Source organism: Carettochelys insculpta, chromosome 11, assembly GCF_033958435.1.
Source record: "Carettochelys insculpta isolate YL-2023 chromosome 11, ASM3395843v1, whole genome shotgun sequence".
Taxonomy (NCBI): domain Eukaryota; kingdom Metazoa; phylum Chordata; order Testudines; family Carettochelyidae; genus Carettochelys; species Carettochelys insculpta.
Genome location: NC_134147.1, coordinates 19,297,118 through 19,321,729, shown reverse-complemented (window position 1 = coordinate 19,321,729; position 24,612 = coordinate 19,297,118). Strand labels below are relative to the sequence as shown.

Genomic DNA, 24,612 nt, shown 5'->3' with positions numbered 1-24,612 from the left:
AGCTCCTGGCACAGTGGGGCCCCCGTTGCATTCAGGGTCTGTGCAGTGCAGCCAAGCACGTGTTTATAGCTAGCTCAGTGTTACCCATGTGTCTCCAGTGGATTTTTTTTCTCTCCCACAGTCCAGGACCAGGGAAGCTCCCAGGTTCCAAACTCAGGCCCGGGGTGTGACGGGGGAAGGGACACTTGGGCAGTGCTTCCTGCAGCTGCAGCTTCAGCCCAATGCCACCCTCGTCGTGTGCCCCCTGTGATGCACGCCCCCCTCCCGGCATCCTGCATGCCGCCCCCCGTGCATGGCACCCTTTGCGTGCCTCCCTTGTGCATGCTTCATTTGGTGCCTGGCCGAGGCTAATCCCAGCACCTGCCCCCTCCAGACCCAGTTTCATCCACCTACCCCCCCACCATGACTGGCAGCAGCTCTGCAGCGTTTTCCTACTGGGCCTGCCTGCCTGTGGGTTTGGCGGGGTCTTGGGCAAGCATCACTCCCTTCCCTCCCAGCATTTGGGAGTGCCCCAGGTAGCAGGCACCCAGACCCAGCCGTCCCAGCCACCGGCTGGCAGAATTGATCAGTGGCAGGAAAAGCCTCTCGAGGTTGTTGCTTGGCAACGGAAACGCCTGATGCCAAGGAAGAGACGGAGGAAGGCGGGTGTTTTCCTTGAACAGCCGGCGCACAGCGCTGGGGTTTGGAGGCAGCACGGTGATGGTTTGGAATACCAATGCAAGAGGCGGTGCCATGCGGCCGGGTCCCTGAGGATCCCTGCCTGGACTGGCACCATGAGTATCTCAGGTGGATTCTCACCCCGCGGCCATCACTGTGGCACCTGAGCCCCTCCTGGTGGGGCTCTAAGTGACGTGATTCACATCTGTTATGTGTATTTGGGGGACCCCTGGAACTGGGAATCTGGGATCGGAGTCCTGGGGTGGGGTTGGAGCGGGGGGCCCCTTCAGCTGGCTAACTGGGGCCAAGGGTCCTAGGGCATCACCTGGGGCAGGGTATCCCTTTGTAGTGGGGATCCAGGGTCAGGGTTCTGGGATGTCCTCTGGGGCCAGGTGTCCCCTAGGACTGGGGATCTGGGTGTCATCCAGGTCGGGGGCCCTGCTGCACTGGGGATATGGGAGCATGTGACGATGTGAGAGCCCCTGGGGAACATGAGATGAAGGCTTCCTTGGGGCCCAGGCAGCAGCAGGGATGAGGGGGATGAGGCTCAGAGCTGCTGCCCTGGCCCCAGCCTGGCCTGCATCAGGCGCAGCCCCCAGCCATTATAAGGTGGTGGAGGAGCAGCCCACGAGTGACTGGGGAGGCTCTTGCAGGTGGGTGACTCCAGGACTAGCAGAGTGAGGGGAGCAAGGAACTGGCTCCTGGCTCTGTGAGGGCAATGGGAGCTAGTGGTTAGAGCAGAGAGGGCTGGGACTCCTGGGTTCCTTTCCCAGGCCTGGGCAGGAGGTGAAGCTGTTTCACGCCCATTTTGGACTAGTACAGATGTGGGCATGCGGTTCAGGGCATGGGAGCACAGCCCTGCCTGTTCCCACAACCCTAGGTAAGGCTGCCATTCAGTCGTGGGCGTTCATCGTAAAGGTTATGGCCAGGTGCGGGTCAAGAAACAAACAACCTGTCCATGACTTGTAACAAATACCCCGACTGAATCTTGGGGGATCCTGGGATCTCGGGGCACCAGCTGGCATGAGGCTGGATGGGCCACTGCAACTCCAGCCACTGCCTGGGGGGAGGTGAGAAGACCCCAGGGGCCAGTGGCTGCTCCAGATGCCCCAGGACCACTCCTGGGAGCCACCGAGCTGCAGCCACAACCGCTTCCACTGCTCGGCACTCCCCAGGGCAGGGTTCCTGCTATTTTTTAATATCCACGGGCAGAATAAATTTTATGTGCACTGAGGAATGTGCGGATGCGCACCACCAGTAGAAGCACATGCTGCCGGCTGTGTGGGCTCTGCTAATCAGCTGGGCGGCACCTGAATTTTCCCTGGGTGGCCCCCCAAGTGCTCAGCTTCCAGGCAACACTGCCCCAGGGCCGGCTCCCCAGAGCAGCAATCAGTGTGGCTGGCACCTGAGCTGCTCCAGCAAGGGTCTGTGTGGCTAAGCCCAGGGGCCGCAGGAGCAGCCAGCGCTGGGTCGGCCACATTAGCCGCTGCAGAAGTCACAAGAAGTCTGGGAATATGCGACTTCCCCAACTTCTGTGACGGAAGCGGAGCCCTTCTCATTGGGCACAGGGCTGGGGGGCCCAGTGGGCCATGCGGTCCTGTCCATGCTGTGGTAGGCAGCCCATTGTACCCTCAGGCTGCCTGCTACAGCAGGAATTAGTTCAATACATATCTCTTAGCGCCAGGGGTATTCCATGTCCTGGGGCGCTGCAGAGTGAGAGTGCCATCCTCCTTCTCTTTTAATTCCTCCTCATGCACAGACCCAGGCAGGTGCTGGGAATTTGCAGTTGTAATCCAATTTGTGCTGAGACACAGAAAACCCTCACCCAGTGCTGGGATGCAGCCATCTCTGGGGTGGGGCGCAGGAGCTGCTTACATGGGAATACCCCACCCAGCATTGAGATGCAGCTGTCTCAGGGGCAGGGGTGGGGTGCAGGGATACACCCCCCAGATTAATATAGTGTCACTCGCCCCCGGCTCCACCACCAAATTTTTGTGCGCTGGGCTGGCATCTCTGCAGCCTGGCTCTACCATTCAAGCCACACCCTAGAAATACCCAGGTGTCTGTGCCCCTCTCTCTTTGAAACACCCAGAGCCTCTAGCTCCCTTACGTTAATACCGGGGGCTAACACGTCACCAGGGGTCGGTCCTTCATTTGCCGGTGTTGGGGAAGCCTCAGCTGGCAAGAGGAATGATAGTCTGGGCAGGGCCAGTGAGCTACTGTTGTTCTGGTGAGGCCCAGGGGCTGCTCGTTATTAGGTTGTGTTGTGGTCACATCTGCCGGAGGTCAGGGCCCCCCCATACCAGATGCCTCACGGACTCTGCCTGAGATCAGTGCCCTATTGTGTTGGGTGCCCAACGTACCCTGACCCTCAGGGCCCTCTCGCACGCACAGGCCGCACCCAGCCTGAGGAGAGAACCCAGGTGTCCTGCCTCCCAGCCCTCAGGCCTCTCATCCTTCCATCTTCGTGAGCCGGACTTGCCGTTTGTCTGCACTGTGAGCCCCGTTCTCCATTGCTCTCCCCATCGTGCAGACGGTCTCACCTGTGCAAAGTAGCAGTGCCTGGAACCCGTCAGCTGGGCCAGCTGGCCCACACGGCCCTGGGAGTGTCTGACAGCCCACTGCTCTGACTGTGTCACACCTGCTTCCAACTGGTGCAAACGAAACCCCCAGCCAGAAGGTCCATCAAGGTACTGAACTGGGACTCAGGACTCCTGCAGTGGAGGATTCACATAAGGGCAAAAGGGGAAGTTGCCCCAGGCCCCCCAGCATGAGGGGCCCCCGAGGCTCCATAGCTCCATTGTGTTTCAACAATGGGCTGTAATGGAACGAGAGAAGTGTGCCATGTCATTCTGACTTTAAAAATAATAAAAGTGTCATTTGATTAGGCAATAGATGTTAAAGCATAAATGACAGTTACATTAACATAGCAATATATGAGGGGAGGGCCTTGTGACTGTGTTGTCCCAGGGCCCCACCTGTTCTCAATTCACCCCGGATGCCTGGGTTCTGTTCAGCACTCTGCCGGGACCAGCTGTGGGACTAGGAGCAACCACTTCCCCTCCCGCCCTGGGGCTGTTCGGCTTGGAGGGACGATCTGTGCAGTGCCGGCTCGAGGGGGGCCCTGATCTCTGTAGGGTCAGTGCAATGCGCACTTGGCCCTCATCACCCCGGAAGTGGCAGCAGCAGGGCAGGGGAGACAGGTTACAGGGATGAGGAACAGGGTACAGGGAGGCGCCAGACCATGTGGGATACCCAACCCAGCCCACCTGGCAGCACCTCCTTACTTGCTTCACCGCCACTGCTGGTTCCCAGCTGGATCATGTGGCCCAGCTCTGCCTCGGCAGCTCGGCCAGCTCAGCTGTGTCTGTGTTAATTAATGAAGGGGGAGAGGAGGACGAGTAGAAGGATGTTAAGGTCCCTTACATCTCCCGGGGCTTTGCCCGACATTTGCACAGAGACACCCCACCATGATGGAATGCGGGCTGGGGAGGACATTGGGGTGCAGCCTCTCTGCTCCCCTTGTTGTCTGTGCTTGGGGATCCCTGCAGGCCTTCTGTCTTCATTAGTTCTTTGCATTAACATGGCGAATTCAATGGCAGCTCGCCCTGCTTTGTGGCACCAGAATTAATTGCTCCCCGAGCACGAGACTGAGTGAGGAGGGAGGGAGGGAGGGAGCATCTTTCGCTGTTCTCTGAGCTGCCCAGCACTGAGGTGCAGCTGCCTCTAGGGCAGGGCCCAGAGGCTGGGGTCTGGGGGCTGTTTATGCCAGGATCCCTTTGCCAGTGTCCCCATGCAGCCAGCCAGCTGTGGAGCAGGGCACAAGGGCTGTTTATACAGAGATCCCTCACCTGGTGCCATGATGCAGCCACCCCTGGGGCGGGGCCGGGGAGAAGCTATTTATCCTGTTCAGGAACTGTGCAGAATGGTCCACCCTGGGTCAATGCAGAGTCTGTTCAGTGAGAGGCCTCCTCTGCTTGGGTGACAACAGAATCAATGCAGTCTCTGAAGCAGGTGCCAATAGCAGGTCCCTCCAGGGCTGAGTCTCAGAGCCCAAAGAAATACAGAGCAAAGCTCCTGCGCCAGCCTGCAGCAAGCCACTGGGACCTGGGCACAGCCGGGAATGCCAGGGACCGATCCATTGCCCCACTCCATACCAGGACCCAGTACAGGATCCTCCAGTCCCCTCAATTCTATTCCCCGGGAATCCATCCTGCTCCCTGCAGCCGGATCAATCTGCCTGCCTACCCATCTGTCCCTAAATTCTCATACACTCACCTATTCTCACTGCCCTCGTGCCCATGCCCTCGTGCACACCCACTCACACTTACACCCATTCTGCCCCACCCCTGAAATCCACCCCCTCCTGCGAGCAGCACAGTCAGACACTCCCAGGGCCATGTGGGCCAACTGGCCAGGCAGATGAGTTCCAGCACCCCTTAGCAAACCACGCCCGTCTCCTGGGGCCCCACAGGAGCCAGAAAGGGAGCCGGGGAGGGGCGGGGGACGTAGCACTGCTTAAACCCGTCAGCCTGGCCAGTCGGCTCACACAGCCCTGGGAGTGTCTGACTGTGCTGCTCACAGGGGGTTGGCAAGGAGGGAGCCTGCACAGCCACCTTTTCCTGCAATCTTGGTGGCTCTTTTGCTGTCCCCTGGAAGTGCAGCTTGCGATATAGTTCATTGGGGGACACAGCCCAGTGGAGCAGGGGTGGTGGAGGAGCGGGGGGTGTGAGACGTAAGAACATTCAGATTCCCACTGAGGTGACTTGGGGTCACACCTGAAATACCAGATTCTTCCTCTGTCCTTTGATCCCAGTTCCTGCCACCGCATTTCTCCATATCGCTGGCTTCTGGAGAGGGGCACCGAGGCTGTTTATGTGAGCAGGTTTGGGGGCCGTTTATACAGGGATCCCTCACCTGCGGCTGAGATGCAGCCACCCCTGGAGAGTGGTGTGAGAACCATTTATACAGAAAGCTTTTGCCTGGTGTTGAGATGCGGCCACTTCTGGGGTGAGGAGTCACTGAAGAGGGTTATATAACAATTTAAGACAGGCAGTGGAGAATCCAGTATCAGTTGTGCCAGGGTCAGCACTGGCCCTGGGGATTCGATTGCCCAGTGTCAGGAATCCCAATGCAGACAGGGGAACCTGCCCTGGAGCAGCCCTCTCCTGCCCGCCCCCCTTTGTATGCAGAGAGGGAACTCTGGAGCTCTATGCAAAGTGGTCCCCATGCATCCATGTGTGGTGGGGATGAACACTGCCATTGACTTCTCGCTCGCTCCCTGGGGAAAGAGGTCATTTCTAGTGCTGGGTTTGGGAGCTGACAGAGGAAATGCCGGGGAGCAGGCTGGCCCTTGGAACTACCAGGGGCCAACTCACCTGGGAAACAGGCTGTCTGGCAGAGGGGTCAGGGTGCTGGCACCTGGGACAGCTGGCCTGTTCTCCAGCAGCCCGGTGTCAGTCGCCAGCTGGTAGTTGCCAGGATGGTGGGAATCTGGAGTAACCCCTCCACACTCAGCTCTGTCCATACTGGTGGGAATCTGGAGTAACCCCTCCGCACTCAGTTCTGTCCGTACTGGTGGAAATCTGGAGTAACCCCTCCGCACTCAGTTCTGTCCGTACTGGTGGGAATCTGGAGTAACCCCTCCGCACTCAGTTCTGTCCGTACTGGTGGGAATCTGGAGCAACCCCTCCGCACTCAGTTCTGTCCATACTGGTGGGAATCTGGAGCAACCCCTCTGCACTCAGTTCTGTCCATACTGGTGGGAATCTGGAGTAAATTCACTGCCCTCGGTTTGGCTCTCACTGGTGGGAATGAGGTGTCCCTCCATCTGGTTTGATTGTGTTCCCCCAGTATGGATCAGCAGGCCCTTTGGCAGGGACTGCAGTTACACTCTGGGTAGGTGAGGGAAGAACAAGACCCCTGCATTAGCCAAAGGGGTCAGAAAGCTGAAGAGACCCCGAATGGATGAGTTTAGGTGGAATGTGGGGCATTGGCCCAGAGGTGCCTGTTTCTTAGTATGGAGTGAGACTCTCCTGTGTAAATAATCACTGCACCCTGCCCCAGATGTGGCTGCCAGTGGGGGCCAGGTATCCCTATGTAAACAGCTCCTGCTCCAGAGACAGCTGCTTCTCAGCACAGAAGGCATCTCTAGCTAAACAGCCCCCTGCCCCCAACCCCAGAGGCAGCCTCAGCTCAGCGCCAGCCTTGCTATTGTTGAGCTGTTTGCAAAGCTGATCAGAGCCCAGGCTTCATTAGAGGGGCTCCATCAAAGCTAGACTGGGGTTCGAAGCAGATAGATTTCCGCTCTTCATTCATGCCCTGGCAATTTTCTGATGGTTTAGCACCTGTTACCGGGGAGTTACCTTGGCAACAGGAGCATCGCATCAGACTCCTGTCACCTTGGAAACACCCCCTCTCACACTGAAAAACTGTCTGGCTTCTGAGCTCCACAGTGCCATGGCTATAGCCAGGAGACCCAGAGCATGTCTGCAAGAGTTGGGCAGGGCAGTGGGGTCTGGCAGTTAGAACGGGGGGGCGCGGTGCTAGGGTTCTGTCCTTACTGCAGGGAGAGAGTAGGATCTGATAGGTTAGAGCAGGAGGGGCTGAGAGTTAGGACTCCTGGGTTCTGTCCCCAGCCACCTCCCTCTCTATGTCCTTCAGTTTCCCCATCTGTCAGTGGGAGAAACCACTGCCCTCTCACCTTTCATTGGCACCTGTGCCATGCTGTGCGACCACCGGTGGAGGGGAACAGGGGCTAGGGACAGATTAGCACAGGGCAGTTCTCACACCCAGGGCCATGGGCACTTCCCCTGCCCCGCACCTTGGCAGGGAAAAGGGCTCCCAGGGGATAAGGATCCCGTGTGCTGGAGTTGCGAAGGAGCGTCTTTCCCCCCTGCCAGCCCCATCCCCATCCCCCGTCTCCACCCGCCTTATAGGAAATGGGCTCCTGGAATGCAAAGTGGCCCCAGAGCAGGCATCAGCCAATCTGCCAAGCGCTAAGTGCCAGTGATTAATTGGATGGTGTTTGTAAAGCATCTTGGAAATCTAAAGCACTCCCAGTCCCTGACCTCCTCACCTCACCTCCCTGCAAGCCACGCAGAGAACCCAGGCGTCCTGGCTGTCAGCCCCCCCGACCCTGCCAGAGCCGGAACCCAGAGGTCTCAGCCCCCAAGCCAGTCTGCTCTCTAACCTATAACCCCTGCTCCTCTCTCAGAGCTGGGGGAAGAACCCAGGAGTCCTGACTCCTGCCCGCCTCTCTGTTTCATTGGCTTTAAGGCCTTCCCCCAGGCATACAAAGGGCTGCCATGGGCACGTGCTCAGAAATCTCCGTGCCAGGCCTGTGGCCGTGTGTGCTAACGTCTCTCTAGCCAATGTCTTTTTACTAACTTGGGATTTCTCTGTCTCTTTGCAGCTAACAGCTCCCTGCTTGGAGGCGGTGGCGGTAAGTGTGAAATTTAAACCTTTGCGCTGGAGTTTTTTGGTGTGGGGAGGACCAAAAAAATCAATATTGAATTTATTTGAATTACTGACTTTTCCCCACACGCATGTCCAAGAGTGTGGAGAGAGAGAGCTGGAGAGCGGCCAGCTCTTGGCCTGCACTGGGCCCTCAGATTCCTGGGCTCAGAGCTTGCTGCTGGCCAGGTCCATACCCACTTGGTGGATCAGTTTCCTCTCTTATTTTTGTCGCCTGCTGTGACAAGCCTCTGGCTGGGGGCTGCTGTGCCCAGTCCTGGCAGAAGCCTGTCAGGTGTGAGGGCACCAATCGACTTAGAGCGACACAAGGTTGCATGCAGGTCTACACTCATAAAAGGGCCATTCGTGGCAGTGTTGCCTAGTGGCTAGAGTGACCGCTGCTGCCAGTGCCAGAGGAGAGCTAGGGATTGTTACTGAACTAGCACAGCTTGCCGATGAGAAGAGCTTGACAGGTATAAATCATGCTTACCTCAGTGTAACTGTGTCCACACTCAGGGGACCCCTCACAGCCTTTTCTCTAGACAGGCAGAGTTTGAGCTGTGCTTATGTGTGTGTATAGAACCTCACACAGTGAGGGCCCTGAGTCGTGGGGGGCTCTTGGACACTTCGCCCTTCACAGCTGCTGACGGCGGCGCCAGCCATAACGGCATGATCTGCAGCAAGGGAGAGTTAGGTCAGAGCTTTTGATCACCAACGGGAGCTCAGCTGTGGAAGAGGCTTCCCAGGGAGCTCACCCCATCTCCACTCCCTGGCACAGGAGGGTTTGAAGCACTGGCTGGACAAACACCCGTGAGGGAGGGTGGAGGTTTATTGGCTGGACCAAATGACCTCTCGAGGTCCCTTCCAGCCCAGCACTGCTCTGGTCCCATTAAAGTGGCTTCAAAAAAGACCTGTTTAGAAGATCGGCTCCACCCCCCTCCACACACTGTGTAGCCTGCCCAGACCCGTGGCTCCCTCGAGGCCACCAAGCCTTTCCTGCATCCCCCTTATCCACAGGCAGACCTGGCTCTGCCCCGGCGCCTGCAGAGTCCCTCTCTGCCGGGACATGTGGAAGGGGTTCTCCTTGGGCAAGCACGGCTCAGCTGGTCACGCCTGCCTGCACAGCAGCCAGAGGTTGCGTGGAGGAGGCTAGGGTGGGTTATTCACACATGCGTCTCACAAACACGCACGCACACTGCCTGCCTGTCTCTCTTACATACTCACCGTGCTCCAGACTCTGTCCCGCCGCTGAGATTTAACACTTGGAGGATGGGGGGGGGTGCTTAGCAGTGCAGAGCACCGCCCCACCAGAGCTCAGCCCTGGAAGAGAAAAGCTGTGTAGCCCACTGAATGTGGTGGTGGGAGTTCCAGGTGGGAGAACTGAAGTTGACTCCTGGCCTAACACTAGCTCTGCAAGGCTGTGGCTGCAAAGCGGCGTTATTCAGAAGAGGTAGTCCCAGTAGCTTATTCCAAAATAGCACAGCTGTGCACAAAATGTGTTTCAGTATAGGGCTCAGCTGTTTCCAAATACAGCGTCTACAGGCAGTAGAGTCTATTTCGAAAAAGAGCCAAAGGCCGCACGATGGTGTGGCTGAGGGCCTTTCGAAACCACCTCCCTGCTTTCGAAAGCCCCTTCTTCCCGAAACCAGATGGGAAGAAGGGGCTGTTGAAATCAGGGGGCTGCAGATGGCGTGCATTTCAAAACTGGCAGTTGCGAAGTGCATGTGGCCGCCATTATGCTAATAAGGCACTGCATATTCATAACAGCACCTCATTAGCATATTCCAGAGTGCCACATTAGCATAGCCCTTCTGAAAGGCGGGGCTAGCGTGGCCACAGCCTGTCTTCTTCGGAAACAGATTTCAAAATAGCTCTTTCAAAATAGGGCTGCGCTGTAGCTGTAGCCTCAGGGCCCCGGCCCCCTGTTTGCAACATAGCTCCCCTAATGGCAGCCAGTGTCTAAGGTGACCATATCTCCCAGGGCCACATATGGGATGCGGCGGCTCTCCCCACCCATCCCCCAAGCCTCAGGGAAGGGGCAAGTAACTAACCTGCCGGCTCCCTCTGTTGCGGAGAGCACATACTGCTGTACAGGACCTGCCCTCCGGCAGGCAGCTGCGTCTGCGCAGCAAATACGGGACAATGAGTCCCTGTTATAAAATAAGTCGGGAGCCGAATACAGGACCGTCCCTCCGAAAACGGGGCAGATGGTCACCCTTTCAGTGTCCCCATTACTCTTTCCCAGCCGTGTACGGAACGCATTTTTCCTATGTGCACCGAGATGTGTGTGAATGTGCACCACAAACCCCGCTGTGGGTGCTGTGCTGCTCGGCTGGGCATTGGACTCTCTCCTGAGCAGCCGCAGGAGCAAACAGGGAACGCTGCTAGGAGCACTGATGGAGTCTCAGTGCTTGCTTCCGAGCCCCGCTCCCTTCAGCACACTGCCCCCAGCACCTCGGGGCTCAGCCTGACCGTGAGGAGAGGGCATGAAAGCCTGGGCTGACTCTAAGCTTAGCACGCCCCCGGTGAGTCCTCTCCACTCCCCGGCACTGCCGGTCACCCAGCCACGGCGTGTCCCCAGTAAGCCCTGCTTAGCAGCCCCTTCCCAAAGTCACAGCCCAAGGTGGTGGCGTTGGGAGCCTGAAGCACAGGCCGGAACGAAGGAGAAATTAATGGCCTGGGAAAACAAACAACCTCCCAACCCCCGCCCAGGCCTGCCCGCTCCCGGGCTTCTTCACTGCCAGCTGTAATGGCTCCCTTATTTATCCCTGACCTCAGAGATCCCATTTTATTTCTACTTTTAAAAGGCCTGGAGTTGTCACTTGATGATAAACTGTTCTAGGCGGGATTTATCCACCACCCCATTAACATGTGACCTCTCTCGTTGCAAATACCCACAGCGGATACACCATTCAGTCTCCTGCCATGGCAGCAGAGGGCGGTGGGGCGGGAGCGGGGAGAGGGAAGGGGAAGCAGGACCTGGCCTTCTGGATTGACAAGTCTGCAGAGCACAACAGTAGAAAAGGGAGGTCAGTGGGCTCAGATCACTGGTGATAGGCACCTGTCTGTCCCATACACCTTTCTGTGTCTCTGGACATGCCCTCATCAGCTAGCTAGTACATTAACTCCTGGAAGGAAGTAATTGTTCATGTAAATTCCTAGTTGCATTCGTGCATTTCATCATACCTGCCTCTTTAATTCTAATCCTCAAATGATGTCCAATGTTTGCCGTGTGGCTTTTATCCATGCCTGTGCCTTGCCCCAGAGGGGGCTGCCTCTCAGCACCAGTCCCTGCACCACACCCCAGAGGTGGCTGCATTTCATTGGTGGGGTTGTGCCGATGCGAAACGGAAACGGCAATTAGTCCCTAAAAGACTGTAAGGCTTTTCAGATTCGTTTGGAAATAAGGCTGTATAGAAAGGGGGAGTGGATTCAAATGCCGTTTGTGCACATGGCAGACTGGAGTCCCTCCAAAATGAAACCGGCGCACGTGCGATTGTTGTGGTGCTTAGAGGAGTTCGGCAGTGACATTACATGTAGCGCAGGGATTCCCAGCCTATGGGTCAGGACCCAAACAGGGGTCACCATTAGATTGTCTAAGAGTTGCCAGCTGGCTGGCTCTGAGCCACATGTGGCTCTTAAAGGAGCCATTTGCGGCTCCTACCTCTGCCACCGCTCACTTCTTCGGCTCCCAGTCCCTGCCCTGCCGTGCTGAAATGGAACTCAGTTTAATTGGTTTAATGGCAGGAGGGATCAGCCATTAAACCAATAAATCGAGTCCTATTTCAGTGGGGCGGGGCAGGGAACTGCCCATGCTGCAGGTGGAGGAAAGGCATGGAAGGGCTGACAGGGAGCCACATAGAGGATGTGGTGCTGGCTCAGCAAAGGAGCAGCAGGTGGCAGCAGCAGTGCTTTTTAAGGTGGGAGGGGCAGTTTGGGGCTGGGAGGGGTTTAAGCCTGGGGGCAGGGAGAGGGGGACAAATCATGATTTATAAAAAAATTTCCTGAGGAGATCCTCCCCCTCCCCGGTTTTGAATTGCCCTGGGCCACAAAGTTTGACTGAATTGTCAGAATGGGGCGCTGTCTGGAAGAGGCTGGGAACTGCTGATGTAGAGGAAGGGGAACATTTTCAAAAGCCCTTACATGAGCTACGGCAGGGGTGAGCAAATATTCAACATCGGGCCCCACTTCTCAGCCCTGTGATTAGCAGCCTCCCAACCTGTCTAATGTGGGTTTTGTTTTAAATATGGAGATACACGTCCTGCAGAACTGGAAGGGACCTTGAAAGGCCATCGAGTTCAGACTCCTGCCCTCACAGCAGGACCTGTCTCCATCCCTGATGATTTTTTTTTCCCAAATCTAATCTGCCCCAGACCCTGGGAAGCTCACAAACCTGGGTTTACAAGGCCAGTGCTCTAACCCCTGAGCTATCCTTCTCCCACCTCAAACTCATGGAAATCCAAACTGATGGTAATTCCGGTTATCTTCATATGAAAAAAAAAAACTTTTGGCACGTGTAAGAAAATAAGTCTGTACGATGTCAAGACGTCATGAATCTCTATATAAATGTGAATACACAGACATAAAATCAGGAACAGATTTCAACATTTTTAATGAGCTGGATGCGCCTGAGATCCAACAGCTGATCATGCTGCACCCCCTCCTATGAAATTTCACATCCCCTGCGGAGGCCTGCCCCCCACTTTGCTCAGCCTGATCTGGAGCCTAGATCTCATTTTCGAACATGACTCGTGCTGACTTTCAGCAACCATTAAGGCACCTAACTCCCATGGCACATCAAGAGAGTTCGGTGCCTATGTATTTGTGAGGTTCTGGGTCTAAATGCCCTTTTGAAAATGCATAGTCACTTTTGAAAACATGACCTTAAGTGACTCATCCAAGAGCCAGTGATATTGCCAGGAAAAGACCCCTCAGCGGCCTGAGCCCCTGGCCCACCACCACCTCGCAGCATGCTGCTCTCTTGCATTGACTCAGCAATAGCCAGAAGGGTTCCACTGGAGGGAATTCTTTTAACCCCTACTCAGCAAAATAGCCAAAGAACAAATCCATCTACAGATCCTGTAGATCTCTCTGCAAGGAGGTGCACACATCTCCTGGTAAATGAGAAGCGACAGGGCTCACTTAGACGCAAGGCCAGATTTATGGGAGCAAGATGGGCTCTCTGACAACTCAGAGGACTCCTGCCTCTGCCCGGAGCTAAATATAACTTGGATAAATTCCCCTGTAGGGACATGTGTGTGCATTGTGTAGTAACACAGAGCAGGAACACCTGGCCATGCAGTCAGCCTGTGTGTCTAATACAGGCCGGGATTTTCAAAAAGACCCAGAGGGAGTTAGGTGCTTTGGGGAAGTGTCCAAGTGACTTAGGAGCCAGTGGTTTTCTTTGGTGTTTTTCATGGACTGATTGGCACATGGGGGTGGAGCAGATGGAATTTTTGACAAAAGATTTGTAGCAAAAAACGCCAATTTCTTGGTACTGGCCACGCTGCAGGAAAATTAGTGAAGGTTTTGATTTTCATCCCAGTATGGGGCAGGGGAAAGTCTCTCAAGTTCTCAACTTATCAGAGAACAAGAAAACCCCGTTCTGCCCTGTTTGGGTTCAGAGCTGAATTCATGCATTTAAGAGCCATTGGGAGATAACTGGATTTCAGTTTCTTGTGGAAATAGGGTTTCGGCCACTAAGGTGTTTAGATGCTCAGGACACTGGTACCCTGAGGCGTGCAGGGACAGGATTTACAACGGTAAGTAGCCGTCTCAAGATACAGCTAGGCACCCAGTGCAATTTTTCAAAATCCCTCAGAGCTAATTCTTATTGTTATTCATTGGGGCCACATCTACACAAGAAGCCTCTGTCGACAGAAGTCGCTGTCAGAAGGGATTTCCCGGCGAAACTTCTGTCTACAGATTGTGTCTACACATAAAAGCAGATCAGAAGAGCAATCTGCTCTGTTGGCGGAGAGCAGCCAGACTGCCCGGCCCTCTCTCAACAGAATGGCTGACCGGAAGCTCGCCAAACAGGGCTGCCCAGGGAACCAGACGCCCTGTCCGTTGACAAAAGGGCCTTGGAGCATCTACGTGGCTGTTTTGTCGACAGAACGCTGTCGAGAGAGATGTTAGACCTGCGTGGGGAGAGGTCTAATGCTGCCGGTGGATGTCGACCGTTGGCTGACAAAGCACATTTTGCCAGTAGGCGCTCTGCAGTGTTTCCTGACGAAAGCCCGGTTTTGCTGGGAAAAACTGCTCATGTAGATGTAGCCTGCTGCTCGGCGTCTACCCAGCCTTGTATTGGCAAAGCCTCTGCAAGAGGCTGCTTGGGGTTTGTTTGGATGCCTAAACAGGAGTTATCATCGGTGGGAAATCCAGCTCCAATGCAGGGCACGAGGCACTTGTAAATCTGGCCCAGTGTGTGTGGTACCTCGGTTTCCCCATCTGCACAAAAGAGGTAAAAAGATCTTTGTCCATTCACACAGGAAACCCTTGATTGATCCGACCCTGTTTTAATGGACTTTGGAAATAATGGACGCTGTCCACCAGCCCCCGCCACCCCATAAATACCCGCGACTCGCCAGAAACACCGACACCACTGGAGCTGCCAGGACCGGAGGAGGGAAACTTAGCTCCCCCAAGAGTGCCCGCCCTTGTTTGGGTGATGAGCAGCAAGTGATAGGCGAGTCTAGAGGCTCTGCTCTGTAAACAGTGCAAAGAGCCTGCTGCTGAGCTCTCTCTCGTGAGCCCGCTACGTTCCTCCCAGGTCTGGGTCCTAGTGTGCCTTGCAAAGTGCCTCCAGTCCTGCAGATTCAGATTTAATGGAATTTCAGCATTAACGAACCTCCCTCCCCACCACTAGTCCATTCAATCGAGGGTTTTACTGTATTAATAGTTTTTTTGGGGCAGAGACTGTCTCTTGCTGTGCGTCTGTGACATGGGGCTCTAATCTCGGCCGGGTTCAGCAAAGCGCCCGGCACAATGGGGCGCCGATCTCAGCGCAGCACCGGGCAAAATGCGTCTCTGATTTCAGTCAGGGTCTGTGCAGCGCCTGGCATGATAGGGGCTTTGATCTGGGTCGAGATCTTTCCTACCACACTGCCACTACCCCTGGGCAGAGCTCGGGCTGGCCCCTTCTTCTCCATATGGTGGTGAGAACATGGGCACTGGCAGGGGGCTGCGATGGAGCCCTCTCCCCATGTCACTCTGTTGTGCTGTACATTCGTCCACTCTCGCAGGAGATTTATGGGGATTTTTTGTAAAGCAGCAGAGTTCTGAGGTCCTGTGTTTTAACACCCGCTCAGATTTATGGCACTTAGTGGCGTGTGAGTGCATTAGAGGAAGGGCCCCGTTCCTCCCTCCTTGTCCTCTCTCCTTAATTTGATTGCAAAACAACTTTAAAGGGTAAGAAATAAAATCCGAGTGAAGGCACTTAATTGTGCTTCCCGGCAAGGACACCCATGTTTGGCATGTGGGGCAAAATTCCTGTGGGGAAATGCTCCAGTATTAGCTAGCAAATGACTATCGCCCCATTGGAGTCATCGGCCCAGATCCCCTGCTGGTGTAAATCAGACAAAGTGCCATGGGGCCAGATCTACAGCTGGTGTAAATTAGCCAGAGCACCACTGGAGTCAGCGGGGCCAAATCCCCTGCAGTGTAAATCAGCCTCACCACATTAGAGTCACTGGACCAGATCCGTGGCTGGTGTAAATCAGCCATAGTTCCACTGGCATCAGTGGGGCCAGATCCATAGGAGGTGTAAATCAGCATTGGAGTCACTGTGGCTGAATCGCCAGCTAGGCTGAATTCACATGGCTCCACTGGCGTCAGTGGAATGGTTCTGATTTACACCAGTGGGGATCTGGCCCTTTAATGGAAAAAAGACATTTTACCCCATAACTGCAGGTTCCTGCCCCTGCATCGGAAGGAGCTGGTGCTGGCTGCTGGGGTGGGGGTGGGAGACCCAGCTGGATGGCCCCTGGGCTGGTCCAGCATGGCAACTCAGTAGGGGGTGTTGTGGTCAAACCCCAGTGGCATCAGGAGGCCTGGCAGGGTCCGGAGTTCGGCCTGCGCCGTGGCTCTATCGCGGTAAGCAGGGCTCGGTCCCTCCCTCGCTGGGCATTGGGGCGAAGCCGTGGAGCTGAAAGGAGGTGACATGACAAAGGAGCAAGCAGAGGCCGCGGGGCAGGAGCCGCCAAATGGCTGGATTTTATGCAGGCCGGTGCTTCTGTTGAAATCCAAACAATAGGACCCCGTTGTGTCCCTGCTTCCAAACCCACCCCTCGCCTCCCCCACCCCTGGCAGCAGGCAGGGAAAGCAAGCAAGGGAGGAATTGCTATTAACCCTTTGTCCCAGGCGCCATCGATTTCCATTTGGCTCAGCTGTTTCGCACTGGTTGATCCTCCTGATACAGACAGGCAAACACACGCACACACCCCACAACATCTGTGCACACAGAGACCCCAACACACACCTAGACACCCCCATTGACCCACAGAGTAATGGACACGCGTGCAGACACACCCCGACACATGCCTATGCACATAGATCTGGACACGCACCGGCCATGCACAGATTCACACCCATCTGCCAACATGCAGACTCACACATGCGCACACACCAGCTGCACACAGAGAGCCCTGCCACATGTACACAGCTTCCACCCATGCACACAACCCCCAGCCTTGATACCTGGCCCCTGCAGGGGAGGGACAGACAGATGCAGCTGCAGGAGGTTCTCGGCCTGGTGCTGTCCTCAGCGCGGAGGGCCATGACCATACACACACACACCCCCTCCACTCACACATTGCACACACAGCTGCCCCTCCACACCCACACCCAACGGCGCATGCTAAGTGCCTATGTACACAGCACGTCTCTTACACTCCTGACCCTGCCGCCAGCCACCGCTGTATGGACCACCCACGCTGCTGCCCAGGTGTCTGCCAAGTCGCTTTCTCACCCTCCGCACAAGGCCCATTCCTCTGCTTCGGTGCGTGTGAGTATGCATGTGTTTGTCTATATGGGCACACAGGGAGGGGCTTTTCTCAGAGCTGATTTTAAAGTGCATTTTATTTTCCAACGGCCAGTTTGACTAGGAGTTTGTCTGTCTGTCTGCCTGTCTGCCTGTCTATCATATCATATCATATCATATCATATCATATCTATCTATCTTTTCCTGTCCCCGTCAGTGTTTAAACACCTTTCACGTGAAATCAATAGCAAACAGCAAAGTCCCTAGTGAGATTCATGGAGTATCTGATTCCTTCTCCCTTTTTTAGGTCAAAACTCTGATTCATAGAGTTTAAGGCCAGAGGGGCCTGTTAGATCACCCAAAGTTTCACACGCTCCCCCTGTATTGAACCCAATATCTGGTGTTTGGCGGAAGCGTCTTCCAGCAGAGCAGCGAGGCTGGATTTGGAGATGTCAGTGGTGGCGTTTGGACTGGAAGGGGTTTGCGGTTGAGGTTTATTGGTACCAAGGAGGCTGGTTGCAGTAAAGCATTTTCAAGAGGAAAGTCCTGTGGTACCGACCCCTCTAGACACTGGATTTTCCTGATCTCCTCCAGGAGTTTAGCCTTTAGCTGGATTCACACCATGCTGAAGAAGTGATGGTTCGCTGGGACTCCTGAGCTCTGTGGTGGGAACCCTACCCGCTCTCCAGCTCACAGACCCCGGCCTCTTTGCCACTGTCCACCCACGGATCTCAAAGCACTTTACAGAGCATCTTTATCCTCACTTTACAGATGGGGAAGCAGAGACACTGGGTGGGAAACTGACTTGTCCGGCTTGTCCAACATCACCCAGTCATGCCAAGAATTGAATGTGGCTCTCAGGCCATTGTCCTGCTCACCCTGAGCTGTCCTCTTGCATGTCGCTCCCGACACAGCATCGTTCATTAGGTTTCTTTTAGACCTCCAGCCCATGTGTGGCTACCTGAGAACTCCTTTTCCATTGCTCTCCCCTGTGGGTTTCTGGGAGAGAGACTCAGCCATCTCTCTGCAAGGGAAGTCCCTCCTTTCCTCCACTCCAGGGACAGGCTCATAAGAACATAAGAACGGCCATACTGGGTCAGACCAAAGGTCCATCCAGCCCAGCATCCTGTCTGCCGACAGTGGCCAGTGCCAGGTGCCCCAGAGAAGGTGAACTGAAGACAATGATCAAGTGATTTGTCTCCTGCCATCTGTCTCCAGCCTTTGACTAAAGGCTAGGGGCACCGTACTTTACCCTTGGCTAATAGCCATTTATGGACCTAACCTCCAAAAATTTATCAAGCTCTTTTTTAAACTCTGTTAGAGTGCTGGCCTTCACAGCCTCCTCCGGCAAGGAGTTCCACAGGTTGACTGTGCGCTGTGTGAAGAAAAATTGTCTTTTATTAGGTTTGAACCTACTACCCATTAATTTCATTTGGTGTCCTCTAGTTCTTATATTATGGGAACAAGTAAATAACTTCTCAATATTCACTTTCTCCGCACCATTCATGATTTTATATACCTCTGTCATATACCCCCTCAGTCTCCTCTCTTCTAGACTGAAAAGTCCCAGTCTCTCTAGCCTCTCCTCATATGGGACCCTTTCCAAACCCTTAATCATTTTAGTTGCCCTTTTCTGAACTTTTTCTAGTGCCAGTATATCTTTTTTGAGGTGAGGAGACCACATCTGCACACAGTACTCAAGATGTGGGCGTACCATAGTTTTATATAGGGGAAGTATGATATTCTTCGTCTTATTCTCTATCCCTTTTTTAATTATTCCTAACATCCTATTTGCTTTACTGACTGCCGCTGCACACTGCGTGGATGTTTTCAGAGAACTATCCGCTATAAGTCCAAGATCCCTCTCCTGATCTGTTGTATCTAAATTTTCCCCCATCCCATTGTATGTATAATTGGGGTTATTTTTCCCAATGTGCATTACCTTACACTTACCCACATTAAATTTCATTTGCCATTTTGTCATTTTCATTTGCCATTCCATTTGCCACTTGCTCTCATTGCAGAGGAACATTGGACAACCGTAGTGTCCTTCCCCTACAGAGGATCCCAGAGAGAGGGACAGAGTTAAAATGACTTGGTTTCTCACCTCCCTGCTTAGCACTGAGTCACTCCCATTTTGTTCCTTAGGAGGAAAAGATCGATTGCTCTAAAGATCCGTTCTGCTAGCAGAAGCTGCCTGGGGGTGGAAGGATCTTCTTGATCCTCTGTTAGAGACGCCCTGAAGCATGAAAGTTGATCTGCCTTCTAGAAGGCTTAACGCAGCTCTGAATTTAGATAATGACTCTAATCTCATCTCATGGTTCAGGGCTTTAACTGGTTGCCCACAAGTATCTGGAAGAGAATTTTCCTCTGAGACAAGGCTGCCGGGTGTCTTCTCAGTTAGTTTGGTTGGAGGGCTTCCCTCCCGCCCTCTGCCCCCCGTTTTCCTTTGAAACATCAGGAATCGGCCTTCGCCGGAGATGGGACAGCAGCTGGGCTGGGCCGGGCCAGGTTCTGAGCTAGCCACAACACCTCTTGCTGTCAGCCTGGCTGGTGGGTCTTGCAGAGCTGTTCAGAGTCCAGATGAAAACCAGATTTGAAGTCAGTAGTTCCCCCCAGCTCAGACTGGCCAGGACCTGAGGGGTTCACTTTTATCCATGGCGGGCGGGGTGGGTCGCCTGCCACAGGGGGGCACGGAGCCGGATGAGCGCCTCCTCAACCCCTTAATGCCCAAACCCCGACTCGCAGCCCCCTCCTGCACCTTCCCTCCCACACAGACCCCATGCCCAGCCCACTCCCTCCACCTCCGGCCCAGACCCCCCACCCTCTGCCCTCTCCTGTACCTCCCCCCCACCCAATCGCTTCACCACCAACCCCCTCATGCACCCTACCTCCTTGCCTGACCCCACTCCCTGCCCCCTTCTGAACCTTCCCTCCTGCCTACACCCTCCCCCCCAAGCAGGCTCTTGCACCCTCTCTCCTGCCCAGCCCCCCATCCTCAGCCTGCTGCTGCACCCCACCTCCCATCTCTAGCCCATTCCCCACCAACACCCCCACACACTGAAGCCCTCATTTTTGGCCTGGCCCAGAGCCTAGGGGGCTCACAAAATCTACTAGCCCCAGGGCCCTAGAAAAGTTCATCTGGGGTGTGGGAAGCCCTGAACCTCAGTCCTCCCTCCCCGCTGCTCCCGGGGAGCTGTAACACGAGGGGAAGGAGAGGTCTCAGTTGGGGGCCACATGAATGAGGGTTTGGGGGGAGCAGCTGCTTTGGGGTTTTTTTTTCACTTCTCATCTTTATGTGGCCACCGACTGATTTTTTCTGTGGCTCAGTGTCGTCCAACCCCAAAAAGGTCCCCCGCCCCGCTGTAAATAAAGACAGCATTGAAACCTTTCGTTATGGACATAAATCAATAGTAGTAGTAGTAGTAGGCATCCTTCAGTCTGCATAGACTATGGATCGTGCCCTTTAAAGTTTCAATTGAGGACTTCATTTACAGCGTCTATTGTGACTATAAAGACCCACACGAGAGTGACAGTCCTTCCTGCATCTCTTGCAGATGTAGTGGGTGTCTGGCAAGTCCTTATTGTGCTTTCTGTGCACTCGCTTCTCCTCTGCTAGCTGTCTGATCATCTCGCCCTTCCGAAGGCCCTTGTGTAACCCCTGCCTCCATCTGCTGCTGTCGTCTGCTAGTTCTTCCCAGTTGTCCAGCTCGATGTCTACCTCTCTGAGGTCTCTCTTGCAGACATCTTTGTGGCGCAACTGGGGGCGTCTATTTCACTTGATTTCAAACCAAGTTGGGTAAATTAACGTCACATACGTAGTCAGATCTAAACACACACCCCATAAATTACAGCTGCATATTTACGTTTTTATGCTACAGTAATCTGATATGCGTAATTTAGTATTTAAGGTATTTAGAGATAAGTGTTTTGTCCTCGTGGGTGGCTGGCTGGTGGGCTGTGGGAAAATCAGCATTGAGCAGGGTGGTCCACGGACCAAAAAGTTTGAGGCCCACTGGAGTAGATAATCTGAGAGTTCCAGATGGGCTGGAATGTGATGAAATCTCATCTGCCTGGGGGCCAGTAAAGCTCAGTCCTGTTTTAAGCCGTGCTCACAGGTGGCTTCTTGTGGCGAGGAGTTCCACAGGTTTGCAAAGGAAGAGGAGAGGCAGCATGGTTATTATTTCACAGGTGTATCACCGTTGTCCGGGGTTGGCGACATTTCTGAGGCGGTGTGCCGAATTTTCACCTTTTGACCTCTGTGTACGGGCTGAGGGCCGGTGACACTTTTTAAAGTCACTACTAGTCCCACTTACAAACAGCTTCATTAAGATGCAGAGCTTTACCGCTTAGTGTGATTCTTGCTTTGCCCTGGTGACCCACCCTCCTTCACCACCCCCACACTCCTTGGGGGCTAAAGCCCTGTGCTGCCCGCTCCCCACGCCATCCCCAGTGCAGAGACGGGTCTGCCCTTTCCAGAGGGGCTTGCTGTGACCCCTCCCACAAGAGCAGCAGGTCACAGGACTGAGGCAGCGGGCACAAGCGGAAACAGGTCAGCCAGCATCTCCCCTGGCCAGTAACCATCCGTGGACCCTCAGCCACCAAGCAGGGCCCTGCACCCCCAAGCACCCCACTGAGCTGAGCCCATGTTCCAGCGGGGACTCTGGTCCCCTCCCCTGCTGCATGCGGGGAGGAGTGGCAGGGCTGAGATCCCGCCGGCATGCCACTCAAAATCAGGGGCACGCGTGCCAGGGTTTGCCAACCCCTGTGATAGTACGTAGAGGCTTCTGAGAGGAAGCACTGGGGCCAAAGCGGGAGTGCCCCATCCGGGTCCCTGCCCTGCTCCCTGCAGTACAGCGTGGCCTAGCACCAAGCTGGGCCATTGAGAGCAATGGGGAAGACACCTTGCGCTGCCCTGATCACTCGGTGCAGCTCTGGTTCCTTAGGGCCAGCAGTAGCTGCCGAGGAGAGCCCCTCCTGTGCCAAGCCCCCAGGCTTGCTCCCTGCAGCACAGAGACCCCTTTCGGCCACGTCACCGCCTGCACTCTCATCTGCCCCCTGAGCGGCTAACGACACCACTTTAGCTCCCAGGCCACAGCCCAGCCGGCTGGCACCAGAGGGCCTACCCCGTGCCAGCCCTGCCTCAGGCACTGCTGGGCACTAGTAGCTGCCAATTCAGTGAGGAGTCCAGAGCTCTCTGCTTTGACAGTCCAGCTGTAAACTGCTTTTGTCCCGAGTCCATAAAGGGGCCAGGGGAGGTGGAAGAAAAGCCCTTTTTGTCTTTTTGTGTGGGGAAGAAATAGAGTCCGGGGCTTTAAATCAGGAATTAAATCAACAAACACCTCCCTCCCCACACCCCAGCTTGCTCTTGTTTATTAGGCCTGACATGTTTACTCTGTGATAAGAAACAGCGCTTTCACCAAGAGATTTGTGTTCTATTTTTCAATTACCACTCGTCTCTCTCTGCCACTTTTGCACTAAAGGGATAATAAATGTATCGGAGCGTTTCAATTATTCATCTAAATCACGGACGCGCCGGGGCCGCTGCCTGCACGCTTAGTGACAGATTAATTCAGGGCTGCAACTGGATGGGGTTTGTTTTTTTTTTATGCACCCCCCTCTCCATCCTATGGCCCGCCAGAAGTCTCCTCCCATCTGCCATCAGAGTGTTAAAGCAGCCAGTCTCCTTGGTAAGCCACTCTTGAGCTCAGCTGATGCAGCAGACCGGTCTGGCGGTGTGGTCCGTGGGCTGAGGAATTGGGCGTTTTGATTCCATGCCTGGTTCCTGGCTACATCCCGTCCATGTTTGGTGCCTGTGTTTCCCCTCTGCCTACTTTGTCTATTTAAATTTACAGTGCCTAGGGCCAAGGGGTGTTTCTCCTTCTGTGCAGTGTCTGGCACAGGGGGTTCACAAGCTCTGCTGGGATCTCTGAAGGACAATGGGAGCCCTGATCTCGGTTAGCGTCGTAAGAACATAAGAACGGCTGTACTGGGTCAGACCATAGGTCTATCCAGCCCAGTATCCTGTCTGCTGACCATGGCAAATACCAGAGACCCCAGAGGGAATGAACCGAACAGGTAACGATCTCTCTCCTGCCATCCCTCTCCAGCCTCTGACAAACAGAGGCTAGGGATGCCATTCCTTACCTATCCTGGCTAATAGCCATTAATGGACCGAACTGCCATGAATTCATCTAGCTTTTTTTAAAACCCTGTTATAGTCCTAGCTGTTAGAGCCTCCTCTGGCAAGGAGTTCCACAGGTTGACTGTGCACTGCGTGAAGAATTTTCTTTTATTTGTTTTAAACCAGCTGTCCATTAATTTCATTTGGTGTCCTCTAGTTCTCATATTATGGGAACAAGTAAATAATTTTTCCTTGTTCCCTTTCTCCACATCACTCATAATTTCATACACCTCTATCATATCCCATCTTAGTCTCCTCTTTTCTAAGCTGAAAAGTCCTACTGTCTTTAATCTCTCCATAGGGGACCTATTCCAACCCCCTAATCATTTTAGTTGCCCTTTTCTGAACCTTTTCTAATGCCAATATATCTTTTTTCAGATGACTGTATTGCCTTACATAAAGGGGGCCCGGTTGTGGCTGGAGTTAATGTGGCACCATGATCTAGCACAAGAGGGGGTTAACACTGATTGCAGCCCCTAAACACTGCTGTAATTTAATTTAAATGAAATGGACATGTGCCAGTAGAATCAGGGCTCCATTGTAACAGGTGCTGTACAAATATTAGCCATTAAATGTGCTCTGATGCCTGGCATTTGCAGTCTGTACTGCCCCGCCATGCATATACACAGCTCTCCACCTAAGGTTTGCTCCTTACCTGGTGTAAATGAACAGTGATCATTTACACCCAGTGAACCCTGTCCCAGATTCCACCAGTACCACCATTTCCCCTCAAGCAGGCCTCTGAAAATCACAAGACTGGCCTAAAAAAATCACGAGTTTCTGAACAGTGATAAATGTCATTCTTATCCTGGATTCTGAACTCTTGGGAGGTCACGTCTTCTCTCCAGATCAGTGGCGCTGGGCTGGTGTGCTGTGACGCACTGGTGTGCCGTGAGAACTGTCCCTGTGTGCTGTGAAATTTCATCAATTTCCTCTTGCTGCGTCTCAGTGTAAAGCCACCAATGCAAGAAACTGATGACCCCATGCCAGGTGGGGCTCAAGCGTCAAGGTTGCCTGAGTCCCAGCTGGTGCGGGACTGGTCAGTTTCCCCCCATCAAGGGCCTTTGCAGAGCCACATGAAGGGAAATGCTGACCTCCCAGGACACTGTTTGTGCTGGCAAGCAGCCAAAATGCTGTTTCCTGGCCTGAACAGGCTGGTGGGGATCCTGCCCCCCATCCCTGCTGTGGCATGGTGGGAGGGAGGAAGGGCAGGAACCTGTTGGAGCTGGAATGCAGTTTAAATGTGCGTCCTGGCTGCAAGGGCTGGCGAGGAGGGGTGACATTTACGGGCAATCGATTCAACTGAAAAAAGTGGGTGTGCCATGGAATTGTTTGT

General features: G+C 54.3%; 1 protein-coding gene across 2 annotated transcripts in view; it reads left to right on the top strand.

Annotated features, from left to right (window-relative positions):
• Positions 1–24,612, top strand: part of MACROD1 (mono-ADP ribosylhydrolase 1) — a 215,355-nt gene that overhangs the window by 147,585 nt on the left and 43,158 nt on the right. For both annotated transcript variants that reach the window (XM_075005194.1, XM_075005195.1), the window contains exon 4: positions 8,072–8,101. In XM_075005194.1, coding sequence (XP_074861295.1) covers positions 8,072–8,101 — 30 coding nt within the window. The remainder of the gene's footprint in view (positions 1–8,071; positions 8,102–24,612) is intronic.